We start from the raw sequence: 24336 nt of genomic DNA, 5'->3' as shown, positions 1-24336 counted from the left end.
AGATAGACAGATAGATGATAGATAGATAGATAGATAGATGATAGATAGATAGATAGATGATAGATAGATAGATAGATAGATGATAGATAGATAGATAGATGATAGATAGATGGATAGATAGATGATAGATAGATGATAGATAGATAGATAGATGATAGATAGATAGATAGATGATAGATTAGATAGATAGATAGATGATAGATAGATAGATAGATGATAGATAGATGATAGATAGACAGATAGATGATAGATAGATAGATAGATGATAGATAGATGATAGATAGATGGATAGATGGATGATAGATAGATAGATGGATGATAGATAGATAGATGATAGATAGATGGATGATAGATAGATGGATGGATGGATAGATAGATAGATAGATGGATGATAGATTGATTTAAAAGTCGTTGTGTGGCTGCTGGATTCTGGGAGCTCAGCAGTGAGGGAACTGGGGGTCTCGACATCCCACTTGCGCTCAGCTAGGGCTGGGACCCTCCGTTCACTCCTGTGGCTGGGGTGGGATGAGGGATGGCTACTTCCTAGAAGGCCTGGGGCCCTGACCCTGACTCCCCTGCAGACCTGGCAGCGTCTGCAGGACCTTCGTTCCCACCTTGCCCGATGCTGTGGGTCCCGGGCTCCCACCCACGGGCACCCATGGCCTCTCCCCTCCCAGCTCAGGGTGCCCTGGAGAGGGGGTGAGGCAGCAGCCACCTCTGCTCCTCCGCCTCCCCTCAAGTCCACGTCATGGAAGCCCACCTCGCAGGTCACCAGGTCACATGCCCTGGTGAAGGGCAGGGCCGGGATTCGTCCCCAGGCTGTGGTTGCCCAGTTGGTCTCCTGGAGCCACCTGACCTTCTAGCCAGGGACCCGGGACGGGCAGGAGTCCTGGTGTGGATTCCTGGAATCCCTGGGCGGGTGGCTGGGGGCAGGGCCAGGTGCTGGGCAAACAGACCAAAGGTGAGAGGGGCAGGCGGTGGTGCGCAGGCCACCGGAGGCACGCCATGAGGTGGGTGGGAGCCCTCAGGCCGCCAAGGTGGATGGCGAGCCCCGGCCCAGGCTGCAGGCTGCTGGTCCTCCTGGGCCTGCTGGGTGGGGGCTCAGCAGCCGTCCCCATGGGCCCCACGTGGCCTGAGCCTGTGTTCGGGCGCCTGACGTCCCCTGGCTTCCCGAGGGAGTATGGCAACCACCAGGAGTGGCGCTGGGCCCTGAGGGCGCCTCCTGGCTACCGCCTGCGCCTCTACTTCACCCACTTCCACCTGGAACCCTCCTTCCGCTGCGAGTACGACTTCGTCAAGGTGCAGCTGGGCGCAGACTGGGGGTCTCCGGTGGGCAGGGGGCAAGTTCAAGACCCTCCAAAGGACTGGCCAGGGCTGGGGGGACACCTGGGGACAGGGTCTGGCCTTGGCCAGAAGGGAGGGCAGGCCTGGGTCTTCTCTCCTCTCCCTGTGACCCCTGCCCCCACAGCTGAGCTCGGGGACCAAGGTGCTGGCCACGCTGTGCGGACAGGAGAGCACGGACACGGAGCAGGCGCCGGGCAACGACACCTTCTATTCCCTGGGCCCCAGCCTGGACGTCACCTTCCGCTCCGACTACTCCAACGAGAAGCCTTTCACGGGGTTCGAGGCCTTCTATGCTGCTGAGGGTGAGGGAGAGGAGGGTCCTGAGGTGGCCTGTCCACAGCTGTGGGCGACTGAGCCAGCCAACCCTGCCCCTGCTGCAGACTCCTGTCTCCCCTGGGGCTGGGTCCTTGTCAACCCCAGGGGCAGTTGAGTCCCCTTCAGTTATGCGGACTGAGCCTCACCTGCTCCTGACCAAGCACAGGTGGGAAAAGGAGGAGGCCCACAGCAGGGGCCCCGGCTGTGCGTGGGCTGGGCTTTACGTGGACACTAGGCTTCAGCTTCTGGCCCTGCAGGGAGCAGCTGTATGACCTCTCTGTGTTCAGAAGGCCAGGGTTTGGTGGCGCCTCACTAATCCTCCACTGAGCGTTCCCTCCCTACTGGGCGAGCGCAGCCCTCACTGGTTTCAAAAAGGTGCTATTGACTACCTCTCCCAACTGGGACGGAAAGGCTAGGCGCAGCACCCAAGGCTCCTCTTAGGTCAGCCACCGAGCTCGCTGTCCCCCGAGTCCCAGGCCAGGCCCAGGCTCGTCCTACTTCCATCCCTCCTGAGCCCCTGCCTGGCCCACCTCTCCCCAGACATCGATGAGTGCCGAGAGCCCCCGGGAGAGGAGGCCACCTGTGACCACCACTGCCACAACCATCTGGGTGGCTTCTATTGCTCCTGCCGCGCCGGCTACGTCCTCCACCAGGACAAGCGCACCTGCTCAGGTGAGCCCACCTGCCCAAGGCCCCCAGCCCTCAGGGCCATCGCTGACTACCGGCTCTGGGGAGCCTTGGCAGGGACCTCCTTCCCCCTCTCTGCCCATCCCCACCCACTCCCCCCAGAGCCTTGGCCCAGTTGTCCCTCTTCAGCTCATTAGCATGAGCCCTGTCCTCACTGTGCTCCTGGCCCCACTGGGCTGAGAGTCCCTGGCTCAGCCACCTTCCCTTCCTGGGCAGCTGCTCCCAGCTCCCAGAGAGGGGAGACGGGGGTCTTAGGCCTTGCTCCTCTGGCCGAGTCTGCCATACCAGGGTCCCCTCCCTCCACCGACTTCAGAATGGGGGTCAGGACATGCTCCAGAGCCACCTGTTCCTGGCCCCCTTTGGTCTCCATGGCCCAGACCCTGGTTCTGCTGTACCCCTGCCAAGCGCTGGATGGTCAGTGCCTTTGGGAGCTGGCTCTGACCCTGCCTCCCCACTCGCTGTCCCCTCTCCATCTCTTTTCCAGAGCAGAGCCTCTGACCCTCCTTGGCTCCGCCTGCCCAGCCCAAGGGCTGCAGCTCTGGTTGCTGCTGCCCACAGCGCCCAGCTCACGCCCCCAAGGCCTGAGAATAAACCTGGCTGTCCCTCCACCGTGCTGTGTGTCTCTGGGTGAAGGGTCCGGGGAGGTGGGTGGTGTGTGTCCTGGCCCTCTTCTCTGGGTCCCTGCCCCCCGCAGAGCCCGATGAAGCCCAGCCTGGTGGGAGCCCTTCCATGGGCCACACTCCTTTGCCAGAGGGCTTACTGCAGCCCCCTACTTTGGAGTTGGGCACTGAGGCCCAGAGAGGAGCAGGGGCTAGCCTAAGCTCACACAGGGACTGACACTCTGACTCCCCACTGCATCCTCAGAGACTGAGCTCCCAGCATCCTGGGGCTTGCTCCTGTTGGGGAGCCCCTCGGGGTCCTGTTCTGCTCCAAGGGAGCCTGACCTGAGGTGCACTGACCCCGGGAGGTGTTCACAGAGGGGTTGGGCTGGTGCCCCACACACGGGGCTATTCCCTCTGCTCCGTCGGGAGCAGCCCCATGGAAGCAGGGACCCCGCTTCTCACAAGCCCCTGCCCCAATGCAGCACCCCACCCTGGGACAGGGGCTGGGAGGCAGACCCCCGCCCCTGTAGATGGAGCCTGGCCCACGCTGGTGCTGAGCAGGGTCCTCAGCTGTGGGAGGAAGGAGGGCAGCAGGACAGACCTGGGGAGGGGCCAGGAGAGGCCTTTCCAGGAGGTTCTGAGGCCGGGCTGGGCTGGTCTTGCAGGTGTGGGTGGGAGCCACCTGGTGGGTGCACTTGGGAATTGCTGGGGTGGGCGTGGGGAATTCTAAGGAGCAGGAAGTCCCCTCCTGCCTCCTTTCCCCTTTTTGGATTCCTAGGGACGGAGGGGAGGCTCCCTGCGTCCGTGTTTGGGTGCCTCTTGTTCTGGCAGAACCTCCCCCCCCATGCCCCTCACCTCCAGCTTTGAGACCCTGGCTGAGGACGCCCGCCCTCTAGGGCCGGGAGTGGGGCCCTTGCAGGTTCTGTCCCTGGTGCAGCAGACGCAGGCGGCCTATAGGCGGGGCCCTCTCAGCTTTCGGGGTGGGGTGTTTCCTCCAGCGCCTCGGGCTAGCTGTGTGCAGGCCTGGCCAGACTCAGGGACACAGATGTCCTGGTCACATCCCTGTCCTCATGCCCTGCTCTTCAGAAGCAACCCGCCCTGCCGTCCCAGCAGAGGGCGGGGCGCAGCCGCCCCACCGCTCTCCTCCTCTTCCCAGCCCCGTGCTCGGGCCAGGTCTTGCGCGGCCGGTCTGGGGAGCTGAGCAGCCCCGAGTACCCGGGGCCCTACCCCAAGCTCTCCAGCTGCTCCTACGGCATCCGCCTGGAGGAGGGCTTCAGCGTCACCCTGGACTTCGTGGAGTCCTTCGACGTGGAGGCCCACCCCGAGGCCCAGTGCCCCTACGACTCCCTCACGGTACGGCCTGGGCCCCGGCCCTTGGGTCCCCTCAGCACCGCTGCCCTCAGCACAGCCCGCGGCCCAGCTCCTGTGCACCTCCGCCCAGGCCAGCCGGCTGCGGGGGGACGGGCCACCTGCCCCACCAGCTCCCCTGAGCGAGAGCTGGCCCCTCACCCCGGCAGGAGCCCGCAGGAGCCCGGCAGCAGGTCCTGGGACTTCAAAGCTCCTCCTTTTTCAGATTCAGACGGACCAGGAGGAATACGGCCCTTTTTGTGGGAAGACACTGCCCCCCAGAATTGAGACAAAGAGCAACAACGTGACCATCCTCTTTGTCACTGACAAGTCAGGGGCCCACACAGGCTGGAAGATCCGCTACACAAGCACAGGTGAGCCGGGTCCCCACAGGAGGAAGCTCAGAGCCTCTCCTCTCTCCTCCGTGTGTCGGGGAGCCATGGGGAGCTCTTCCCAGGCCAGGCCCAGCCAGGGAGACCAGTGGGGTGGCCTGAGGAGCAAGGGCCTTCCACCGGTGCCTTCCTCCCGCCCTCCCATCCCCCAACGCGTCCTTCCACCCACCCAGTGGCCCCTCACCCACATTCCCTTCCAGAGACATGAAACACGGAACTCAGTCCAGTGGGGACAGTAACATAACCAGCCTCCCGTGGCAGGCAGGCACAGCCTCAGAGCCAAGGTCTGGGCACCGTGAGAGTCGGAGGAGGGACCTGGCCCAGGCGGGGGCTGGATGCTAGGGAAGGTGCCTGGAACAGGAAACCCCCAAGACAGCAATGGAGGACCCAGTGGGTGGTCGGGTATCTGGGCCCAGGAAAGGGGACATGCCAGCACCAGCCCAAAGGTGCCACCATTCAGGGTGTGGAGCTGTGGGGGGTGAGGTGTGGGCTGCAGAGGGTTTGGGCTAGAACTACAGCGCAGGGGGTCAGCAGGACCATGACTGTCTGCAGGGGCTGCCCTGGCCTTGATTCTGCCCTCTGGGCCCTTCCACCACCTTTTTTTTTTTTTTTTTTTTTGAACTGGGGATTGAACCCAGGGGCACATTACCACTGAGCTACATCCCCAGCCATTTTTTTTTAATTTATTTTTTTATTTTGAGACAGAGTCTCAACAAGTTGCTTAGGGCCTTGCTAAGTTGCTGAGGCTGGCCTCAAACTTGTAATCCTCCTGCCTCAACCTCCCAAGCCACTGGGATTACAGGGATATGCCATGTGCCCAGTGCTAGCAGCTCTTCCTCATGACAGACCCTCAAAGTTAGAAGCCCTGGGCCCCCAAGGGGCCGCCAAGGCTATCCCTGGAGATTGGTTCCCTGGGGGAAGGCTCCGGGCCTGTGTGATGAGAGCCACCTCAGGACCCTGGCTGGGTGGGGTGAACCCAGCTGCTCTAGCAGCTTAGCAGGTCGCTGGAAGGAAGAGCCTCGGGGAGAAGCGGGGCCACAGGCTGTGGCCTGAAACCTGGGGGTGAGAGCAAGCAGGGGCTTGGGGCTGGTGGAGGGCAGTCTCCCCAGGGCTCGAGTACGGTGGTGGGTGCCAGCAGGGAAGGCAGAGGCTCACCAGGTCCTCTGGATCTTTTTTTTTTTTAAAAGAAGTTGTGAATGTTTTTTGTTTGTTTTAATATTCTTTAGTTGTCATTGGGCCTTTATTTCGTTTATTTATATGTGATGCTGAGAATTGAACCCAGTGCCTCACACATGCCAGGCAAGCGCTCTACCACGGAGCCCCAGCCCCAGCCCCGTCTGGATATTTTTGAGGCTCCCCAAGTCCCCCGGAGCTTTGGTCTCTGGCCCATCTCCGAGCCCTGGTGTTCTTCTTGTGTCACCCTGGCATCTTATGGGGTGTCATGAGGCTTGATTGCAGCTTGCTCTTTCCAACCACTCGTCCAAGTGTTGTCCTAGTACTTCTCCCCTGTCCCCAGGAGCTATGACTTAAACCCATTTGATTTCAAGTCACATGTGTCATGCTCCTGGCTGTGGGAGGAAGCAGGGCAGCAGGACAGACCTGGGGAAGGGGCCGGGAGAGGCCCTTCCAGGTGGTTCTGAGGCCGCGCTGGGCTCGTCTTGCAGGTGTGGCGGCTGCACTGTCTTTCTGCACACCTGGCCTTCTTACCTATCCACGGCTGAGTGCCAAGCAAAGGCAAATAACTTTGTGTGTGTGTGTCTGTGTCTTTGTGTGTCTGTGTGTGTGGTACCAGGGATTGAACCAGGGGTACTTCATCATCGAGCTACATCCCCAGCCCATTTAGTTTTATAAAAATTTTGAGCAGGGTCTTGGTAAGTTGCTGAGGGTCTTGCTAAGCTGCCAAGGCTGCCTCAAGTTTGTGGTCCTCCTGCCTCACCTCCAGGTGGCTGAGATTATGGGTGTGTGCCACCTCACCTGGCAAAGCAACAGATCTTAATTTGTGCAAGCCACTGAGTTTAATCTTGCTTTTGAGACTTTCTTTGCATCATAAAGGTTTGCTTTATAAGTCAAGAACTTCAGATTGCTAAATTCAGACTTGGCTGCTACTGACCACATCAAAATCACTAAGCCTGCTTTCCTCTGCACAGCGCAGCCGTGTCCTGATCCGATGGCACCACCTAATGGTCACATTTCACCTGTGCAAACCAAGTACATCCTCAAAGACAGCATCTCTGTCTTCTGTGAGACTGGCTATGAGCTTCTGCAAGTGAGTTACTACAAAACCATACTCACAGGGTCACAATCATGGCGAGATGTGCACACATGTGTGAGCAGATGCATAAAAAGAAAGCAAAAACAGTGTAAAAGAGGCAGGGCAGCTCTGCGGTCAGTGCTTCAACAATAAAAGGCAGATCCGCTCGTAGACCACAGGGACAGCCATGGAGAGTTTCGTCCTTGGGAATCCTGCCTTCTTAAAAATTATTTATTTTTACATTTATTGGAGGGGATTGGGGATGGAACCCGGGCATCACACATGACAGGCAAACGCTTACCACAAGCTACTTGGAGAGCTGGTGATTAAAAGGGGAACTTTTGTTCGCTTGCTGCAGCAGCTAGCTCTTCATAAAGCGGCTGAAACGACAGAAAGAGGCACTCACCAGACTTGTTCCATGAGCTCTGCGGCAACACCGTGAATTAAATCAAGGTCCTCCCTCTGGTCAACAGATGACCTTCCCATGGAACAACTTCTGGGCCCACAAAAAATTAGATAGTGCTGGGAAAGAGTATATTCTGCAAAGTTATAAATAGTGATCACTGTTAAGGGAGAGGGAGTATAATTTTAAAAAATGCTTAGCATGTTGCTTTAGGGGCACAGGTAAGAGATTAACACGTCCTCTTTATGTTCTTCAAAATTGTCACTGAATCCCAGTGGTAAAAAGTAATAATACTGAAATGATAGCTGGCGATGCAACCCACAGTCCTGTGGAGGGTCAGAACCAAAAAAAGAAAAAAATTTCACCTTCCTAGCTCTTTCCTACAATTCCTTGACTACAAACTTGTTCAGTTTCTCACTTGATTAAAACAAAAAAAGACACCTTGAGGTCCTCTGAAGCATAAAGCTTCTGCCAATGCCACCCTCTTTGTGTGTGTGTGGGGGGGTATCCTGGGGGTTGAACCAGAGGTGCTTTACCACTGAGCCACATCCCCAGCCCTTTTTGTTTTTTTGAGACAGTGTCTCACTAAGTTTCTGAGGCTGACCTCCAATTTGTGATTCTCCTGCCTCAGCCTCCCTAGTAGCTGGGATGACAGTCATGCATCACCACAGCCAGCCATCCTCTTTCATTTTACTGTTTGGTTTTATTTCAGAAAGTCAAAATAGTTTTCCCTCTAAATCCCACTGATGGGAAAGCTGATTACATGCAAAGCTCGTGACAATATTTCAGTAGCCTTCCTCTGGCTGATCCACTGACCTCAGGTCAGAAAGACACACAGATACAGGGGTTCTGTGTCTGATCATGCCAGCCTCTCCCAAGCTTTGGACCATACACCTCGGGCCCTTTATATAAAGGAAGGGTGAACTTTGAGTTCTAACGTGTTTTTGGATTACTGTGGAAAGGAAAAAAACCATAAATCACTGCAGCAGAAATACCGATGCATGTTTAGAGTTGAGATACCTAACAGGTGATCTAGCCTAGCAGAGCTTCGTGTAGCACGTGCATATGCTCCAGGCATCTGGGTGTGCACCAAGTCCAGGCCCCCCGTGTGCCACCACACATGAGCTCTGTTCATGTGGCTGCCACCTCCCTTTCGTGAAGCACTGGAATAGGAACTGCTGTGGGGCCCAGCTCTCAGTGACTAGAGGATGTAAACAAGGAAATTACTGTCTGAATTTCTCTTTAGGGTGCTTTGCCCCTGAAATCATTCACTGCAGTCTGTCAGAGAGATGGATCTTGGGACCGACCCATGCCAGAGTGCAGCTGTACGGCCATGTGGTGACAACTCCCTCACCTGCTGCTACCCTTACTGCTTCTGTCACTTCTCTGCCCCTCCCCCCAAACAATGGTTACATATATCAGGGCTTTGATTCAAAACTTGCTTCACCTCCTCAGTCGGCACTTAGAGGCTCCAACAGCACGAGGTTACTAGGGAAAAGTCAAAGTGTGCTCTTTGCATACATTATACACACACAGTGACATTGAGAACCCATCACACCACCCAGTGAAAGTATAATCACCATCATTGTTTTGATGTATATCTCTCCAATTACACATATCTCACATGTATGAACATGTTCTTGCTGCCACATGTTGAGATGGGAGTCATTCTGTCCATATGTATGTACATAAACACACATATGCACACTCACAAACTGGGATAATGGTGCACCATTTTGTAGACTAAGAATCATAAATTTAAAGAATCGTAAAAATAGCATTTCAATTGTAAAAATACAAACATGTAAATTGAAAAAAATAAGGAATTTACAATATACAGCAAAAGCATCTTTTGCCTCTCTCCAAACTACCACTAAGTTTGGGGGATATACTAGGGGATGGAGCTCAGTTATAGAGCACTTGCCTGGCTTGCACAAAACTGAGTTCATCCCCCACAATGCCCTCCCCCAAAAAACAATTGGGTGGAGGGGCTCTATTCATTCTTTTTTTCTCTTAATATATTTATTTTAATGTGGTGCTGAGGATCGAACCCACTGTCTTACACAGGCTAGGCGATCACTCTACCTCTGAGCCCCAGCCCAGCCCTATTCCTTCATTCTTTATTTCCTATTATGAACATGCATTTCATTATGATGGCCTTGAACCAAATGATGGCACTCTGCTTCCTCCTGGCTGAGACACCTTCCCTCATCTGCCTGATTTAAGAGGCCTACTCCCGGATCTGTGTACAGCCCAATCACTTCGGTGCTTTTACTTTATCCAATTTCTATTGCCAGAGTTTTGCTATTGTCAGGTGTAGATTTAAGTCTGTACACCTTTTTTGTGCATTTTTTGCAAATTCTATGGAACAAGAAACTTAAGTTTTTTCTTTTTATAAACTTACATCTCCACCAATGAGAAAACAGTAAAGAGCTGGTCTGGGTTTGAACCCTGATCCTGCCACTTTTTGCTGTGCCCAGGTGGGAAAACACCAGTCCCATCTTCTCATCTACAGCATGGCAGATTGGCCCTGTCAAGAGCTGTAGTGACATTGAGGAGGAAAGTGGAGAACTTGGCCCACAGCTACGAGGTTGCCAAAGTGCAGCTTTAATATCCCCAGGAGAACTACACCAACAACTCCTGTCTACTGTGGAGAGAACTAGGACTTCAGACAAAAATTGCTCCATCTCATTTGTATCACAAATTGGCTAGTGATATCCTAAGCACTGTGAATTCTGGTCCACACTCAAGGGATGAAATGACGACCCTCAACACAACTGTTTTGCTCAGACTCCAGGTGGTCTAAAGTTCTGGTTGGAAGAACCCAGGAGAAGGCCCTGGGTTCATTGGCTTATCTTGACCCAGGCCTGCTGCTCTCCTCCTCCCAGAGTGCTGCTACACAGCAGCCTTGTGTCTTTCTGCACCAGGGATCGAGCCCAGGGGAGGGCTACCACTGAGCCACACCCCAAACCCTTTTTATTTTTTGAGACATGGCCTTGCTAAGTTACTTAGGGCCTTGTCAGTTTGCAGTTTGTAATCCTCCTTAATAACCTGAGTGCACTGCACCTGGCCAGTCTTTCTTTCATGAGAACTAAGGAACTCCAAGGATTTCCTTTAGGGAAGGCACTGCCCTGCTCCTCTCCTGGCCCGGCCATCTAATTAGAATCTGGACACGAGTGATGCTTTGAGATCACACTAATGTGATTCTTGCTATTTCCTAGAGATGAAATTCATAATACCAATCACATAGGGGGAAATGCATGTGGTCCAGCCCACCTTCTAGATAAGCTGCTAGTGGTCTTCAGAACTTTTCACTAATTTTATGGTTCGGGAGATGGAACTCAGGTCTCGTAAGGCAAGTGCCCTGCCACGGAGTCTACTCCCAGCCCTCCCTTCCCATATTTCTTCACTAGTGGTGGACTGTGGCCCTCCAGAGGAGCTGCCCAATAGCCGAGTGGAATACCTCACTGGTCCTGAAGTGACCACCTATAGAGCTGAGATTCAGTACCTCTGCACAGAGACCTTCTATACAATGAAGAGGAATAATGGTAAGAAAGGTTTGCAAAGTTGGGGTGGCGATATTTAGAACTTAAGCTTTTGTGTTCTGGAAATAAACTTTAACCAACATTTTTGGCTAAGGAAGACAAAAGATTAAAAGGCACTTCTCCCACCGCTAAGTGAAATATTACAGCTAAAGTGACTTTAATGTCAATTTGCAAGAAATCTGAAAACAGATCTTATCTAGTAAATGACTACTACAAACACACAATATATTCCAAATGGTTTAATTTAACAAGTCAAAACGTTATCATTAAGCACTTGAGATCTTGATACATATTCAAGTTACACATCTAAAAGGTTTCCACTTTGCAAGCAAACATGGTAATGCAGAGACCTCCTATTTATGAAATCATGTAAAATGGTTAGTCAGACACCTCTACCTCCCACGGATGCTCAAGAATCAACATTTTTCAAGGGGGTATTCAAGCAAATGACAACCAACTTATACATGCAGTTAAACATTTTTGCTTTTCCAATGATTTGCAGGTAAATATGTGTGTGAGGCTGATGGATTCTGGACGAGCTCCAAAGGAGAAAAATCACTCCCAGTCTGTGAGCCTGGTAATGGACACATTTATACAAGATTCGTAATTGACAGAAAGGAGAACTGGGTGGGAGACAATAAGAAGTGCTTTAGCTGTGGTAGGCAGAAATGGAACTTTAGCACTTGGCTCTTAGACCAAGTTATTATTTCCAAATAATCTGTTCTCATTATCCCCTTTCCACACAGAGAGGTTGTGCAGTGCTGACTGCATCAGTCATTTGATTATTTTTGACCTTATAACTAGGCAAGCATAAAAAATTAAATGATTTTTTAAATTATCTTGAACCATTTATACATTTATAAACACGAGTTCTTCTGTTGTTACTTTTCTTCTCTGTAAAAATGCTATTAAAACCCAAAGCTAATAACTTCATTATTTCCCTAAGCAATTGTTTTCAATGACATCTAGGTTTTTAAACATTAATGCAATTTGCTTTTTAATATGCTTAATTTTTTTAAACCAGAATTGGCTCTAACAATAATAATTGAGAATGATTTTTTTTAAAAAAAATCTGAAAGGTAATAATATATTCATTATCCCTCTGTTATTTGGCTTAAATTGTTTTTTTTTTAAACCTATACTTGGCCGACACAACGTTTTTGAGTTTAATACAAGTATACTGCCATAACGGGAAACATATGCTACATTAATGAGCATAATTAATCTGCAATAAGGACACAGTAAGATTCAGTGTTTGGAAGAATCAACCAGACCACAAACAATAATTTCTGACCTGAAGGGTCCTGGATGGTACTGGGATGGAACCTGGGGCACTCTCCCATTGAGACACATCCCAGCCCTTTTTATTTTCTGAGACAGGGGTGAAGCTGCTCAGGCTAGTCTTGGATCTTCCTGTCTCAATCTCCTGAGTTGCTGAGATTCTAGGCATGTGCACTGCACACAGCTCCCCAAATCTTATAGACCAAATTTTTTTAGTAAAAAAAAAAAAAAAAAATTTCCAAAATTTAAATTTCACTCACATTTCCTGAAGAACTAAGAAATACCAAAAGTATTTACAACTTTGAATTGTGCTATTTTAGAATAGTCTTACGCACCTATGTAAGGAAACATCCTACTTGTAGGACCTAATTTTTGGCTGACATTAAACATACACACCACCAAAGTGGTAAAAACTTAAAAAAAAAAAAAAAAAAAAAAAAAAAAAAAAAAAAAAAAAAGCCCCACTGGATTTTTACAAAGTCTCTCTCACTGCTTCTTCCCCAGTGTGTGGACTATCAGCCCGGACTACAAGAGGTCGCATATACGGAGGGCAAAGGGCACAGCCTGGTGATTTCCCCTGGCAAGTCCTGTTACTAGGTCAAACTACAGCAGCAGGTGCACTTTTATATGACAACTGGATTCTAACAGCTGCTCACGCCATATATGGGCAAAAAGAAGAGGTATCTTCCCTGGACATTCGAATGGGCATCCTGAATAGACTATCGCCTAACTACACAAAAGCCTGGGCTGAGGCTGTTTTTATACATGAAGGTTACACTCATGAGGCTGGTTTCGACAATGACATAGCACTGATTAAATTGAAGAACAAAGTTGTAATCAATAGCAACATCATGCCTATTTGTCTGCCAGGAAAAGAAGCTGAATTTTTGATGAGGACAAATGACATTGGAACAGCATCTGGTTGGGGATTAACTCAAAGGGGTTTTCTTGCTAGAAATCTAATGTTTGTCGACATACCAATTGTTGACCATCAAAAATGTACTGCTGCTTATGAAAAGCAGTATCCAGGGGGAAGGGTAACTGATAACATGCTTTGTGCTGGCTTAGAAACTGGAGGCAAGGATAGCTGCAGAGGTGACAGTGGAGGGGCACTAGTATTTCTAGACAACAAAACAGAGACTTGGTTTGTAGGGGGATTAGTGTCTTGGGGTTCTATTAATTGTGGGGAAGCAGGTCAGTATGGGGTATACACGAAAGTCATTAACTATATTCCCTGGATTGAGAACATAATTAATAATTTTTAATTTGCATGTGTTCAATCAGTAAATGAGTCATTTTTAGAACCCTGTAAAAGATCTTAGCAGTAATGTGACATAGCAGCTACCACCCCCCACCACCACACACACAAAATAACCCAAACTCCAGGTGACACTGTTACAGGTACTAATCCATTTAATAGTATAATGCCACCTTACTTGTTGATTGAAGGGGACATAAACCATCACAGTAATACAATGACATTCACCTTCACCACCCCAATATAACTCACTGCTTAAGAGGCATTTACTTACAAAGCCCACCTTTTCATACTAGTTGTTTGCATTTCTGCAAATTGCTTGTCTATTTTCCACTTGTTTTTACTGATCTCAAAGAGTGCTTTATATATTATAGCACTATGGGTTTTAGGGGAGAAACTTTGAAAAATCATTTTTTTCCCAGGTAGATAAGATGTTCCTATTAATTGGAAATAACCTAAATAATGTTCAACTTCAGAATACTGTCTAAATCAAATCTGGTATTTCCACAAAATGAAATGTACTAGAAACAAGTGGTCATATTATAGATAAATCTGAAGTTTTTTTTTTTTTCCCTTTTCCTTAACTGAACACAAAATTCTTGGGCACAGGTAAGCTTAACAATAGACAAATTCTACCATAGCTGAGTAGATAATTCTATTATTCAATTCAGAGATACTCTCCTGTGTGTAATAATAAAAATTCTAATTATCAGATGCAACTGAATTACTGTGTAACTTCCTACTGTTCCTACTATGGAAATACAGGTGCTGATTTAATCTTAAAATTTAATTTGATTTTACTTGGCTATCCCTAAAACTTTTTATTTATTTATTTATTTTGCACCGCTGGGGACTGAACCCAGAGCTTCATGCATGTGAGGCAAATGCTCTGCCAGAGTAACATCCCCAACCTTCTTCCCTAAAAAATTTAACAATAAATATTTAATTAAGTTTTTCAATTTAGTTAGTTAACATTATATGAAAATTCACTCTGACTTTAGGTCTAATTTCTCTTGTGCATATAAAGTGTAATTTCTTGATAATCACTTTTTAAAGGTAACTTTCCAGCATCATTGTCACATAGGAAAAAGAAATCATGTTTTTCCAGTAAGACTCCAGACACTAAACTGTGGTGACAATAAAATTTTTATTCAACTGTGGTTCAAAAAAATTTTTAGAATGAATGCATTTAGATGACCAAATAAGACTTTTAAAAACAAATCTTTGCCAAATAGTTTAAGTACTTCTAAACTTTAATTTTTTTTTAAAGGGCAGAATAACTACCCACTATGTAGTATCATAAACATGTTAAATAAAAGGCTACTCAACATTGAAAGCCTTCTATGACCAGCAACTAGCTTTAACAAGTGTAAATAAGGTATTAAAACCATGCCATCGATAAGTTAACTTACCCCTGGGCTCCTTGAAGGCTTGTCAGTTTAGTCTTTGGAGGTCCCCGAATACCATTTTAAGTGTTACCATGTTACTGCTGCTGAGTAATAGTGCAAGTGCTAAAATGCAAAATTCAGATGGTACAGGGTTTGGAAATCATGCAGATTCAGATGCAGAAAAAAATTAAAACAACTCAAGATCCTTTTACAGAGGAAACTGCATAACAAAACAATGTGGCAATCACAGTCTAAAGGATGATTTCACTTATAAATGTTTAAAACACTCAACTTGCAGAATGACAAACCTATTTATTGTAGTCTAAGTAGGTAAGGGCATCAGGTAAACTACCAACACAAAAACTGTCACATTCTTCCAGTTAGAAAACGAGATCCTTATATCTCACAGGATTAGCATTTACATAAAAGTACAATAAAGAATCAATATATATTATTGCTTTTACATTCTTAACAATGCATTGTGAGAGTCTAATCTGAGTTCTGTAAGCGAGTTTATTCAACATTATTATACTTCCCTCCCTTGGAGGGCAAAGCCCACTTCACTTAACACTTCCACAGACAGACAACCCACCCTACTGGTTCTTAAAGCTATCAGGCTTCTTAATGGATTTCAGGCACAAGGTAATTTGTGGTTTCTTCTACTTTATCCCTATTGCAATTAATTCCACTTTTCAAATCCCAAACAGAAAGGTACTGATAGTCCCTTCTTTTCAATTGATAGGCTTTGCTACAAAGCATTTGAAAATAATGTTTTGCCCACTCTCCCAAACAAGAATATTTTTAGAAGGCATTATTTCCCAATGGAGATTTATACAGGCCATGTAAATAGAACATCACCCAAATGCACAGAGGCACTAAGAAAAAGCTGGAGGGTACTGCTTACCATTTTAGGTGCGGTCACCCAGACTTATTAAAAACTAGATTAAAAAAAGAAAAAAGAAAAAAGAAAAACTTTTCACTTTGGACAATGCAAGAACAAATAGCAATTAAGTCTGGGTATCAGGTGTCAATGCATGACAGGTGATGAATCCATTTGACTTGAGACAACTTTTCAAATAAGTTTATTTGAAGCAAAATAAACTACTGCCAAGAAACTTTATGAAAGTTCCATCTCAAAAGGGTCAAAAAAGGGGAATTAACTGCTATGAATTCTTTGCATTCAGGGCTGCAAAACAAAGACACATATTATTTAAATCAGTTTTATTTAAGAATTTCCAACATTGACAACTCTTATAAAAAGCATCCAAGCACAGGACACAGAACTGCAGCAAACAGCATTCTTATGGGTAGCTAACAGACATTAGAACTTCCACCCTTCTTTGAGACACCTGAGCTCACTGGTGAACTCTGCTTCCAAGTACTCCTGCAAAGCACACCACAAGCTCAGTCCATGTTCTCAACCCATCAGCTTCAGTTCACATTACCACACTTACATATCAGTAACAGAGGAGAACACACACCATACAGCATTCACAGCAGTTGACAAAGGGGCAGGGGAAATACAAGTATCATTTCACTTAACACATTCAACTAACGTGGGTTATCTAAGAACAAAACTCACTTAAAGTCTTCCAACAGATGTGGATGTCCTTTGAATGCAAAAAACATTCGTACATTATTTGCTATCATTGCTCTCTGCACACTCTCTCACCAAAGCCACAGGATTGAGAGACACATCTCGCCAAGTTAAAAAATATCCATTATGCACCACCAAGTCTCTGCACGCGCTCTCTCCTTTCCTCGCTCATACTAGCCTTTCATGCCTCGGCACCACCATCAATCCCACACAAGGTTTCAAAAGTTCAAACAGCTTTCTGGTTCCAAATCACAGCCTTGCGTTCACAGCGTTGATACGACTCCATGAAATAAAGAGTAGCGGATAAAAATGGGACACCCACCGTCAAAGACGCAGCCTGTGCAGCGTGATGACGAATTCTTGAATGAGAAAGCATGTAGACAGAAGCATTCCTATGGCAGAATATTTACAGCACTACTTTCAATGAAGTGCTTCTTCCATAAACATTTGAAATGAGATGAACTGCAGAGATTAAATGAAGGCTTCATATTGTACTTTTGTATATGAGAGGAGACAAGTGTTAAAAAACAAAACCAAAAGAACCAAACACTGTGACACCATGATCTCCCAAAAGGAGATTTTCCTAAGGAAAAAATCCATATGGTGGGGTTCAAATTAAAAAAGGAGAAAAGAATGTAGTTCTAATCAATGGTTTCCACTTTGAACATGCAAAGAATTCACTTAACAAGTCCAGGGATAAAACATTACAGGAGAAACCTTTTGATATCAATTGTAGTGTGTTGGTTTACCAATCAGGCAAACAGCAATTCACTTTCAACCACTCAATATTTCAACCCTTTATGTAACAAAACTTATAAAATTCCTTTAGCTCTTCCTCTTTTTCTAAAGAAAAATGTCAAAAATACTGCTGAATATACTCCACACTGAACAAACCAATTTTGAAAATTCTTAGTACATATGTATTTTACAATATACTTACCATGAGTTTAGAAAAATTTGAATTCCCACCATTCTAACTAACCAACCATAACCCACTATCTACATTCCCCAGCCAGAAGATTTAGAATCCATGCTTGAGCCAAAGCCTCCATTGAAACCACTACCTGACCCTGCATTTGATGCTGATCCCCAACCAATTGCAGCACCAGAATTAGAACCACTATAGGAATTATTTCCAGACCCAAAAGCTTGATTTGGCTCTCTCTGCATGTTGCCCTGGCTTTGGTTATTACCTGATGGGCCTGACTGGTTCTGCTGACTGGCTAACATGCCCATCATACCCCAACTGCTCTGCAGCGCTGCCTGGGCTGCTGCCATCATTGCTGGATTAATGCTAAAAGCACCAAAGTTCATCCCTCCACCCATGTTACTACCCTGATTGTTTCCCAAGCCAGCTCCACCCCCTCTACTGTTACCAAACCCACCCTGATTCCCAAAGCCACCTGGATTACCACCAAATCTTCCACTTCTCTCTAACTGCCTATTGCTATTGTGCTTAGGTTCAGCATTGGATATATGCACGCTGATTCCTTTAATGATCAAGTCCTCTCCACAAAGAGACTGGGCAACCTATAAAAAATAAAGGATGTAAACAAAGGAGATTAAACCACTGACTCATACCTCAAAATAGCAATAAAAAACTAGATTTTAAGCACAATTTATCTGAACTGGAGGAAAAATAAGTAATAAATACTCATTTCACCGAAACCTTCAACATAGCCTTTCAGCTTTAGTAAAGATAACAATGGTAAGTTTTTTCAAAAGATACATAACAGGGCCTGAGGGTACGGCTCAATGGTAGAGCGCTCACCTAGCACGTGTGAGGCCCTGGGTTCGATCCTTAGCACCACATAAATAAATAATTATGTCAAACTAAAAAATAGATAATTAAAAATATATATATACATAACAGGGCTGGGGCTATAGCTCAGTGGTAGAGCACTTGCCTTACAGGTGTGAGGCCTTGGGTTTGATCCTCAGCACTACATAAAAATAAAGATACTGTGGTCCATCTACAACTTAAAAAAAAAAAAAAAAAGATACATAACATTCCTGAAGACCACATACTAAAAAATATATAAAGAATATCTCCTTAATATCTAGGCCTATGTACCCCACCCCTTAGAAAGTCAAAAACTTAGCTGAATGAAAAAAATTCAAGAGAAAATGCCTAATTAGCTGGGAGAAATTAGCAAGAAGAAAAATACCTGATCATCTGCAAATGTAACAAAGGCAAAAGCCCTGAATGGTTTGGGAATGAAGACATCTACCACTTCTCCATACTGACAGAAGAACTGCTGCAGCTCATCAGCAGTCATGTCCTCTGTACAGCGCCCAACAAACACCTTTCTGCTTCTCAAAGGCTCATCCGGGCTTTGCTGGTAAAATCAAAAGGAAAGAAAAACATCAGAAATATTTTATAAGCAATGCAAAGAGCATTATGGTAGGGATGTTGCCTTGTACAACAGGTAAACCATTAAAAGGTAGGCATACTACTTCTTACATCAGTACTTCTCTAACTTGTAAGCCTTTAACAAAGAATAAAGTTTTTTCTTTTTTTTGGTACCAGGATTGAACCCAAGAGTGCCTAACCACCAAGCCACATCTGCAGCCCATTTTTATTTTTGAGACAGGGTCTCACCAAATTGTTTAGGGCCTCACCAAGTTGCTGAGGCTGGCTTCAAACCTGCAATCCTCTTGCTTCAGCTTTTTGAGCTACTGGGATTACAGGCATAAACCATTGTGCCCAGCAAGAATAAACTTTTACATTATGAAAGTATACTTGGATTTATGATGATCAATGAGCATCCTGGCACAGATGCTCCCATATGCCTTTATAACAAGATTAATGTATTCTGATTGACTTCATGTTTGAATGCATACTGTAAGAAACCTGACAGAAATAATAATAATATTTGGGCTGGGGTATAAAGTTTGGGCTGGGGTAGGGTTTAGCTCAGTGGCAGAGCACTTGCCTAGCATGCTAAGATCTTGGGTTTGATTCCCCAACACCACAAAAAAAAAATCAAAACAAATTTTTAGTTTGGAAGAATAACAGATTAAATATTTCAAAGCAACATAAAATATTCAGCATGCATTAAGGTTCAAAGACTTCAACAAAGAAAAAGATCGATTCACAAACACACCCTGCAACTGAACCCAGGGTCTCATGCATGGTAAGCATATGCTCTACCACTGAGCTATATCCCTAGCCCCGGCCATGACCTTTTCCAGGTGTACTTAATGTTTTATGTTAGTGTCTTCTAAGGAAGTTGGTCAGCAAAATTCCCAAAGTATAGAGGGGAAAAAGTGAATACCTTAGAATTGGGGAGTTTACAGTCACACCATCGTCCATCTATCATATGTCGCTGTGACATTACTTTCACCTGGGTTTCATATTCCGTAAATCGTACAAAGCCAAACCCTTTTGAATGACCAGTTTTAATATCTTTCTTGACCTGAAAAGACAATTGATATTTACTTTAACACAATGCTCATACCCCCAAATCAGAGTTCTCTGACAGAAAACTTAAATGATTTAATCAAATGAGATAGATAATTAAGATTAAATCAAGTTAGTCTTCAGGTAAAACCAATAGGAGGGAATCCAGATTAAAATTACAACAATGTTTTAGAATGAGTGCAAATATAAATTAGATTTGGTTATAAATCTTAACTAATCAAATAGGAAAAGCAAACATTTCTCATCAATATATACACAACAAATCGAATGTCTGTCACCTACTTCCCTTAAGTTTACCAACAGAATTTTTTCAGTTTGGTTTTTTTTTTTTGATACTAGGGATTGAACCCGGGGGCACTCAACCACTGAGTCACATCCTCAGCCCTATTTTGTATTTTATTTAGAGACAGGGTTTCACCGAGTTGCTTAGTGCCTCACTTTTGCTAAGGCTGGCTCTGAACTTGTGATCCTCCTGTCTCAGGCTTCCAAGCCACTGGGATTACAGGTGTGTGCCACCTAGCCCAGCTAGCTTCATTTTTATAATATCAAATGCAACGCATATGCATAAAGCCAAATTTCTTTATGAGCATCCCTATGTACATACACTTCAAAGAAACATTAAAACTCTTGTAACAAAGGAACAGTGCCACTAAAGAAGTAAGAATGCTACAATGCTCATTCACTGGTAAAGAAAACTGCTAAATGAAGTAAATTTTTACCTGCACCATAAGAACTTCTCCAAAAGTACTAAAATACTCTTTCAGGTCCTGTTCGGTTGTTTTCCATGGGAGACCCAATACTATTAAATCAGATGTTTTTTGGACTGCTCTTTTCACTTTCACTGCCGATGAAGCATCTGTCTCATCCATTTTCCTTTTGTTATCTAAATAAAATTAGTAGACACCTTTTAGAAAATTTCACTTAGTCCTCCTTTAAAAACACACTACCCCTTGTGTCTAGAAATGAGAAGCTAAAAGAAGATTCTAAGAACAAGAAGACAATGAAAAGATGGCAAGGAGTAATGTCAGCTCTCACAGATAGAATGAAGGTACATTCAGGAATTCCCAAATTCAGGTTTTGTAATATCTCAAGACTATAATCAATGGTAGGTTTTCCCTCACAAAAACTATAAAAACTTCATTTCTGGCTAAATATATTTCCTTAATTATTGAAATGTCTAATGTATATTTAAAGGCTACATACTAATTTAACTTTAATCTCCATATGTGAATTTAAAGACAATTTTAATTTTTGTCTTTTCCAAACATCCAACAATACGCATCAATTTCATAATAAGAAAACCAGAGGTTATTATTAAAAGCCTTGGGTTATTTGGAAGGGGAGAACTAAGTTGACTTTTTTGAGGTTGGGTACTAGGGACTGAACTCAAGAGCCCCACACAAGCTAGGCAAATGTTCTAACACCGAGTGACACCCCCAGCTCTTTTTTAAAAATTTGAGACAGGGTCTTGCCAAGTTGCTGAAGCTGACCTCCAGTCAAACTTGCGATCCTCCACCTCAGCACCCCAAGTAGGTAGGATTACAAGCATGCACCACCTTGCCTAGCTTTAAATGAAATTTGGACACATATTAAATCTATAGTCAATAGTTCAAGAAACAGCCTCCTGAAAAAACTTAGTTTACACCATCAAACATAAGTCAATGCCTTGTTTAGTGAGCAAGTTTGGTGAACTACTTTGTTACAATATTGTGATTTTTTGTGTGGTACCAGAGATTAAACCTGGGGTACTCTACCAATGGCTACATTCTCAGCCTTTTTCATTTTGAGACAGAGTTTGGCTAAGTTGCCAACGCTGGACTGGAATTTGTGATCCTCCTGACTCAGCCTCCTGGGCAGATGGGACTACTGGGGTGCACCAAGGCACCCAGTCTACAATATCAAGTTAAAAATAAAACTAACATACATATTTATCAACTAGCATAAATTCATACTGCTAAATGTTCTTGGTATGCTTCTTAATCCTCATGGTTCCCCCCACTTTTTAATATTTTTTAGTTGTAGTTGGACACAGTACCTTTATTTATTTTTATGTGTGCTGAGGATCAAACCCAAGGCCTTGCATGTGCTAGGCAAGCTCTCTACCGCTGAGCCACAAACCCAGCCCCATGGCCTTTTTCTTAGATTTATAATGTCAGTGATAACCAGCAGCGAGAATAAGACCAGAAGCTCAAAAATGGGACTGCACTAATTCAAGATTTGGATTACTACAGTTGATGTACATTTTAAGGGGGGCGGGGGGAGAGAATAACCAGATAAATGAATGATGGAAGGACAATAATCAAACCAAAATACTGGCGTACTTTAGGAGAATCAATTTACAAGACTGATAAAATTGCAAGACATTAGAAAGTCCCTAAATATGGCATTAACTTAGCAATGCTTATTCAGATAATTGATTAAATACATAGTTTTCTCCGGGGGGAAAAATGTTCTGTAATTCCCAATTTGCATTAATTTAGACTTGTGGTCTTCAAAACTAGTCTAACAGTGAAGTATGTGGATATATACTTGGGTTATAAGAGACGGTCTGCCATGAAAAGAGGCGATGATCTAACACTAGGGACAAGACACAAAACCAACTAAGCATCAGCAATGTTGCAAAACCAAAAAGCAACAAACCTTTGGGATAGTTGACAACATATACCAGGTTTCCCCAACCAGCATCAGGGGCATGCAGAATTCCTTCTACTAGGCGAACACCTCTCATACACTGGGTCACTGGATTCCTGTAGCGCAGCCCACATGCCCCTGGAAACTGGGCTGTAACTGTGGACAGCAGCACTGTCCCATCATCTTCTGATGGTATTTCAATGGGCTCATCATTCTCATCTTCCGTTACCCGAATATATTCAGACATCTCTTCTTACTTCTCTTAAAGGGAAAAAAGAGAGCGAATGAGCAACAGTCCCGTCAAAGTAATTACAGTTAGCTGATAACACCATCCCATTACTGTTCTGACTTCCAGAAGAAACTCTTGCTCTTTTAATTCCCACACCTATTGGCCACCCCCGAAAACCGCGGCAAAGGCAAGGATGTGGCTTTCCTATTAAAATTTTGATGCCTCCCTCAACAGTTCATTCATTCAGTGCCCATTTAGTAAGAGCTTACTACGCGTCGCGCGCTGAAACTGGAACTGGGTCCCCACGTGGCACACTGGTTACAAAGGCGGGAGTAAGCAAGAGGAAGAAAGTAAACAAGTAGCTGTTTTATTACAACCGTGAAACTAGTAAATAACCCTGAAGGCGCGGGAGAACTTGAACTTGGCCGGGGCTCGTACGAGTGAGGATCAAGGCAGACTTCCTAAGAAGGCAGGGCACAAGCCGGGCCTTGAGACTGGAGGGGCAGGGGGCCAGGGGACGCGAACAGGGGGACGGTCCCTCTCTGTTCCTAATTTTGGGGCGGCTCTCCAAACTTGAGCCGCAAGGACAGCGGCGACAGGTCCTCCGTGAAGTGGGCCGCCGCCTCCCAGAAGCCAGTGCGTGCAGGCCGAGGGAGGAGTTCCCAGCGCGGCCCGGGCGGCGACGCAGGGGCACCAGGCCCGAGCGGGCACCGACTGTCCCCTGGCGCGAGGTGTCGCAGGCACAAGCGTGGCCCGGGCCCCGGCGCAGACCGACCCGCTGCCTGCTGCTGCTCGGCACCGCGGGCCGGGCATCCCCACTCCGGCGCCCGCAGCCGCCCGCGCCAGGCCCTAACGACGCTGCCGCGCGAGCCCGCCCGGGCAGGGCGAGGTAGGCCTGGCTCCGCGGCTCCCTTACCGGGCCTCTGGGCCCACCTCAGACCGCCCCCAACGCGGGAGGCGAGACACCCGCGGGGTCCACAGTGAGAAGCGTCCGCGACTCACCCGCTAGGCCGCTGCTAGGAAGCGCGACACCGAAACTGAAGCAGCGAGGGATCCGAGAGCAGCCCAGCTACCTCTACGTTCCCACAAAATGGCGCTAGAGCCGCCTCCTCCCCCCCCCGCCGGCCGTCGTCCTCTCCCACCGGCTCCGGGTCAAGAGGGGGAGGGCGCCGCGCCAAGACGCCAGGACCTTCTCCTCCGCGGGCTGGGCGCCCTGCTGGGAGTCCCAGCGTGAGGAGAGAAGATTTAAATGCTACAATAAGACCAACACCTGGGCCTGAAAAATTAGAGACTGAAAAAAAATACGGACGCGCAGACTTTTAACTCCCCCTACGTAACGTAGCAGATAGTTTCGCCCGACCAACCGCCGGCCCCGGAAGTGCGCGAGGCCTGTGAGGGCCAGGCAGGCCGGGGCGGGGCGGGGCGGGGCGGGGCCAGGCGGGGGCGGGGCGCGGGTCTCGGACTTGGCTGACTTTGGGCAGGGGCGGAGGCACAGCCCAGGTTCCCTCTTCCTGAAGCCCGGCAGGTGTGTCCTCTCCACTAGCCAACCTCGGACCTGGAAACAATAACTGTGTTCCAAATAATAGCAATAACAGTGCTACTATGTGCCAGGTACTTGGAGCACTCACATATTTAATTGCCT

At 46.7% G+C, this 24336-nt stretch overlaps 2 protein-coding genes across 14 annotated transcripts; one reads left to right on the top strand and one right to left on the bottom strand.

The window, feature by feature from the left end:
• Nucleotides 1-307: 307 nt before the first annotated feature.
• Masp2 (MBL associated serine protease 2) lies at nucleotides 308-14144 on the top strand. Of its 5 annotated transcripts, XM_005317443.5 has the most exons (10): nucleotides 308-1299; nucleotides 1469-1646; nucleotides 2200-2331; nucleotides 4105-4301; nucleotides 4522-4669; nucleotides 6835-6953; nucleotides 8588-8666; nucleotides 10755-10889; nucleotides 11389-11463; nucleotides 12672-14144. In XM_005317443.5, exons 1-10 carry the CDS (start codon nucleotides 1006-1008, stop codon nucleotides 13430-13432), a joined length of 2118 nt encoding a protein of 705 aa, XP_005317500.3. In that variant the 5' UTR covers nucleotides 308-1005; the 3' UTR covers nucleotides 13433-14144. The 5 variants fall into 5 exon arrangements, 4 of the variants coding, with proteins under 4 accessions (XP_005317500.3, XP_040143852.1, XP_040143853.1 ...); XM_040287918.2 differs by lacking the exon at nucleotides 12672-14144 and having other exon boundaries at nucleotides 313-1299; nucleotides 11389-11819; XR_013427403.1 differs by lacking the exons at nucleotides 8588-8666; nucleotides 12672-14144 and having other exon boundaries at nucleotides 325-1299; nucleotides 11389-11432.
• On the bottom strand, nucleotides 11111-23916 carry Tardbp (TAR DNA binding protein). Of its 9 annotated transcripts, none has more exons than XR_005734949.2 (8): nucleotides 23697-23913; nucleotides 22475-22726; nucleotides 20554-20717; nucleotides 19689-19829; nucleotides 18579-18749; nucleotides 15718-17940; nucleotides 14838-14936; nucleotides 11111-11509 (listed from the first exon to the last, which is right to left on the bottom strand). XR_005734949.2 is itself a non-coding variant. In XM_078025278.1 (7 exons), exons 2-7 carry the CDS (start codon nucleotides 22710-22712, stop codon nucleotides 16817-16819), a joined length of 915 nt encoding a protein of 304 aa, XP_077881404.1. In that variant the 5' UTR covers nucleotides 22713-22726; nucleotides 23697-23916; the 3' UTR covers nucleotides 11111-16816. The 9 variants fall into 9 exon arrangements, 2 of the variants coding, with proteins under 2 accessions (XP_077881404.1, XP_077881403.1); XR_002485075.3 differs by having other exon boundaries at nucleotides 11111-14936; nucleotides 15718-15751; nucleotides 16733-17940; XR_005734948.2 differs by having other exon boundaries at nucleotides 14838-17940.
• Between the last annotated feature and the right edge of the window lie 420 nt (nucleotides 23917-24336).

Source organism: Ictidomys tridecemlineatus, chromosome 11 (assembly GCF_052094955.1).
Source record: "Ictidomys tridecemlineatus isolate mIctTri1 chromosome 11, mIctTri1.hap1, whole genome shotgun sequence".
Classification (NCBI taxonomy): Eukaryota; Metazoa; Chordata; class Mammalia; order Rodentia; family Sciuridae; genus Ictidomys; species Ictidomys tridecemlineatus.
This window is presented reverse-complemented; position numbering and strand designations above follow the sequence as displayed.